At 47.6% G+C, this 5191-nt stretch overlaps 1 protein-coding gene across 1 annotated transcript; it reads left to right on the forward strand.

Annotated features, from left to right (window-relative positions):
- Positions 1–829: 829 nt before the first annotated feature.
- Positions 830–1267, forward strand: LOC131681225 (uncharacterized). Its single transcript, XM_058961929.1, has one exon. It carries the CDS (start codon positions 830–832, stop codon positions 1265–1267), a length of 438 nt encoding a protein of 145 aa, XP_058817912.1.
- Positions 1268–5191: the final 3924 nt, after the last annotated feature.

The raw sequence follows: 5191 nt of genomic DNA on the forward strand, positions 1-5191 counted from the left end.
CCAAAGCAAAATCTTCCACTCCGCGCAGAGCGCGGTGCTGGAAGATGTTTACGTCGACGATTTCATCAGTGGAGCAGATGATATTCAATCAGCCATCCAGCTACGTCGTTAAGTAAGCACCATGCTGTATTCTGCTGGATTTCCACTATGGAAGCGGTCATCCAATACATCGACAGTGCTAGCTGAAATTCCCGAAGCTGAGCTTGGAATTCAGCCATTTTACGATCTTTCCGACGACCAGTCAGTGACAACGCTTGGGCTGGTATGGGAACCAGGCTCAGACGCACTCCGCTTTAAAATTCAGCTGCCACATCCAGCAGCTACACTCACTCGGAGAATCGTACTTTCGTACATCGTCCAGATTTATGACCCACTCGGCCTCGTTGGGCCTGTCATTTCTACCGCCAAACAGTTTATGCAACGCTTGTGGGCACTTTCTTCGAGCAACGGTAAACCGTACGATTGGGATCAACCGCTTCCGGAAAACTTTTACATGAATGGAGGGAATTTCACGCTACCCTCAACATGCTCAGCGACATTCGAGTTCCACGTTTTGCTTCGGTGGCCGGAGCAACCAATCTCCAGTTGCATTTCTTCTCCGATGCGTCCGAGAAAGCGTATGGCACCTGTGCCTATTTGCGCTCTGTAGACAGCCACCAAAATGTACACGTGCAGCTTCTAGCGGCCAAATCTAAGGTCGCACCATTAAAGACACGCCATAGCATCGCTCGTTTGGAACTCTGCGGAGCCCTTCTTTCAACACAGCTGTTGCTTCGATAAAGGTTAACGCTGATGTGTTTTTCTGGGTAGATTCTATGACGGTGCTACAATGGCTGAAGTCACCGTCCTCCTACTGGAAGACATTTGTGGGCAATCGCGTGTACAAGAAGCAACGAGCGAGCATTCCTGGAATCATGTCCCTAGCAAGGTCAACCCAGCCGATGAACTTTCCCGAGGCTTAACACCGGCCGAACTACTTCACCAGAAGCGATGGTGGACCGGACCAACATGGGTTAGTCTCACCAAGCAGCACTGGCCGAATCAATCAGGTGATATCGATACGGCGTCCAAAATATTCGCCGAAGAACGCAAGGTGTGTCTAGTGACACTCGCGCCACAACGTGATACATTTTGTGATCAGCTCTTCAACCATTATTCGTCGTACACAAAGCTGCGCAGGACCGTTGCGTACTTCCTTTTCTACATGCGTGTACTGTATGCATCAACCGAATGGTGTTTGTGCAAAATCTTCGACGGCAAAGCTTGAACCATTCTCCCATCTAACTGCTGCTGATCTATAAGGTGCCGAGCTCATTTTATGTCGCCTTTCTCAGCGCGATAGCTTTACGAGTCGGTAAACCAGTCGACAATTCCTCAACTATGAAGTGGATCAAGCCATTCATATCTAGCGATGGTCTTATTAGAGTCGGTGGGCGAATACGACTTTCCGGAGTGTCTGAAGCCATGAAACACCCAATCGTTTTTTTCAGTATCCGGGGTTGACTACTGCGGCCCAGTTTATCTTCGTGGACCCCATCGAAGGGCCGGTGCGGTTAAAGCATACATTGCAGTTTTTGTGTGTTTTTCTACACGTGCCGTGCATTTGGAGCTCGTAGCCGACCTTTCTACAGCAGCATTTCTTGCCGCCCTTAGACGTTTCGTCGCACGGCGTGGCAAAGCTCGCGAGCTACACTCGGACAACGCCACGAACTTTAAAGGGGCTGCGAACGAGTTAAACCATCTCTACAAGCTACTGAAGACCAACGATAGCAGCCGCAAACTTATTTTCGACTGGTGTTTCAATGCAGACATCCTCTGGAAATTCATACCACCGCGCGCTCCCCATTTTGGCGGATTGTGGGAGGCGGTGGTTAAATCTGCAAAGAACCATCTCCTCAAAGAAGTTGACAATACCACGTCACCCAGGACGAGATGCTGACGCTTCTCGCACAAGTGGAAATGTGCCTCAACTCTCGGCCTATTACCGAGATGTCCAGCGATCCGTCGGACTTGGAGGCCCTTACACCGGGTCTTTTTTTGGTGGGATCGAACATGCAAGCGATTCCTGAATTCGAGTACAAACAACAACCCGACAACAGACTCACCCGCTGGCAGCTGATGCAGAAACGATTCCACGCAATATGAAAGCGCTGGAACACCGAATATTTGCAGCAGCTTCAAGCACGCTCCACGAAGGGAATCAAACCGGCCGTCGACATTGAAGTTGGCCGAAGTCATCATCAAGGAGGACAACATCCCCCCAGCTCAATGGATGCTAGGCCGCATCATTGAAACTCATCCCAATCAGGACGGAATCGTGAGGGTTGTCTCTTTGAAAACTGGATCAGCCAACCATGTCACCTGTCCAGTAACCAAAATCGCCCTTTTGCCGATGCTTTCAGCTTCTTAAAACAACAATGAAAAACCTATTTTAATCCACCTAGCGGTGCAATTGTGCCTTTCTCAATCATGGATCACGAGAATGTGTGCGTTGTTTATATTCATTAAAAGCTTTTAAATGCATATATTACATTTTATTATTATACATCACATGACAACTATATACAGGAAAATAAATCATTATTCGAGTTCTAAAATTTTGAAAAAGAAAAAACAGCCACGGTAATATTGAACTGAAATACCTTTCTATTGAGAAAGGCAAAAAGGTGCGAAATCGTCAGTCCCAAAAAGTCGATTTTTACAAAAAAAATTTTTTCGAGATAACATAAAATCTCGACGTTTCATGCATTTTACAGATGTTTGGCATCAAAAATACGAATTCGATTTCTGAAATTTCATGAGGTCCCACCTTTGAAAAAAAATTTGAGTTCCGGCTTATATGGGAATTTCATATGTGACCGGACGGTTTAGTCTATATGTCCGGAACCATATAAGCGATCCGTATGAAATTTTATAGACATCTATGGGGATATTATAGCTATCATTTGGGACTAAGTTTGTGAAAATCGGCCCAACCATTTCAGGGAAACTGATGTGAGTTCGTAAATTTTGAAAGATGGCCGCTTTTCCCGGGCACTTCCGGAACCGTCTATGGTGGTCAATGTAGTCAACGAAAGTTTGTTTGGCCGTCGGTGACCTAGAACTGCAAAGTTAAGTTATTTGAGAGACATTTTAGCGAAATTTTTACCTTTTTTGCTTCCATCGGGGTATCGGTTTGAATCACAATTTGCTATGTGATCGCACGCCACAACCCGTAACTCCGGAACCGGAAGTCGGTTGGGGATAAAATTTAATAGCCATTTACGGGGACGCAATACCTTTCATTTGAGGTCAAGTTTAGTCGAATCGGTCTAGCCATCTCCGAGAAACCGATGTGACTGTTACTCTGAATTTGGATACTTCCGCCGGGGCTTCCGGAACCGATGATGGTGGCCAATGTGACCAAAGAGACTTTGAATGGCTGTTAATGACCTAGTACTACAAATCGAAGCAGTTGTGGTCACATTTTGGAAAAAATTTCACCATTATACATTCATTGCAGAATTTCTTAAAATCGACGTTTTCTGCGTGATCGTACTCATCACCCTGTAATTCCGGAACCGGAAGTCGGATCCATTAGAAATTCAATAGCAGCCTATGGGAACGTTGCACCTTTCATTTGGGACTAAGTTTGTAAAAATCGGTTCATCCATCTCTGAGAAAAGTGAGTGAGATTGTGTTCGCGTACACACACACAGACGCACATACACACACACATACATACACACACACATACATACACACACACACAGACATTTGCCGAACTCGACGAACTGAATCGAATGGTATATGTCACTCGGCCCTCCGGGCCTCCGTTAAAAAGTCGGTTTTCAGAGCAATTGCAATACCTTTCTATTGAGAAAGGCAAAAAGGTTTTTATTTATTTATTAACAGATTAAGGCCGAAGTGGCCTGTGCCGTATACAAAAGATTCCTTCATTCCACTCGGTCCATGGCCGCGCGTCGCCAGCCACGCAGTCTGCGAAGGGTCCGCAAATCGTCTTCCACCTAGTCGTTCCATCGTGCTCGCTGCGCGCCACGTCTTCTTGTACCGATCGGATTGCAATTGAGAACCGTTTTCACCGGGCTATTGTCCGACACTCTGGCCACGTGCCCGGCCCACCGTAGTCGTCCGATTTTCGCGGTATGACAGATGGGCGGCTCCCCCAACAGCTGATGCAACTCATGGTTCATTCGCCGTCTCCATGTGCCGTCTTCCATCTGCACTCCACCGTAGATGGTACGCAGCACTTTCCGTTCGAAGACACCAAGTGCGCGTTGGTCCTCCACGAGCATGGTCCAGGTCTCGTGCCCGTAGAGAACTACCGGTCTAATCAGCGTCTTGTAGATGGTCAACTTCGTACGACGGCGAACTCTGTTCGACCGAAGTGTCTTGCGGAGGCCAAAGTAAGCACGATTTCCTGCCACGATGCGTCTACGAATCTCTCTGCTGGTATCATTGTCGGCGGTCACCAGTGAGCCCAAGTACACGAACTCTTCAACCACCTCGATTTCGTCGCCACCGATGCAAACTCGAAGCGGGCGGTTCTCATTCTCTTCTTGTGAACCTCTTCCTATCATGTACTTTGTCTTCGACGTGTTGATGGCAAGTCCGAGGCGCTTGGCTTCTCTTTTCAGTCTGATGTAGGCTTCCTCCATCTTCTCAAAGTTTCGTGCAATAATATCAACGTCATCGGCGAAGCCAAGTAGCTGAACGGCTTTTGTGAAAATCGTACCACTCGTGTCGATCCCTGCTCTTCTTATTACACCTTCCAGCGCGATGTTGAATAACAGACACGAAAGACCATCACCTTGCCGTAACCCTCTGCGTGATTCGAAGGGACTCGAGAGCGTCCCTGAGACACGTACTACGCACATCACCCGATCCATCGTCGCCTTCACTAATCGCGTCAGTTTGTCCAGGAATCCGTACTCGTGCATAATCTGCCATAGCTGATCTCGAAGGATAGTGTCGTATGCGGCTTTGAAGTCGATGAACAAATGATGTGTGGGCACATTGTACTCGCGGCATTTCTGCAGTACTTGACGAAGAGCGAACACCTGGTCCGTGGTAGATCGTTCGCTCATGAAACCCGCCTGGTACTGCCCCACGAACTCTCTTGCAATTGGTGATAGTCGACGGCATAGTATTTGGGAGAGTACCTTGTAGGCGGCGTTCAGCAGGGTGATTG

This window comes from Topomyia yanbarensis, chromosome 2 (assembly GCF_030247195.1).
Source record: "Topomyia yanbarensis strain Yona2022 chromosome 2, ASM3024719v1, whole genome shotgun sequence".
In the NCBI taxonomy this organism is placed as follows: Eukaryota; Metazoa; Arthropoda; class Insecta; order Diptera; family Culicidae; genus Topomyia; species Topomyia yanbarensis.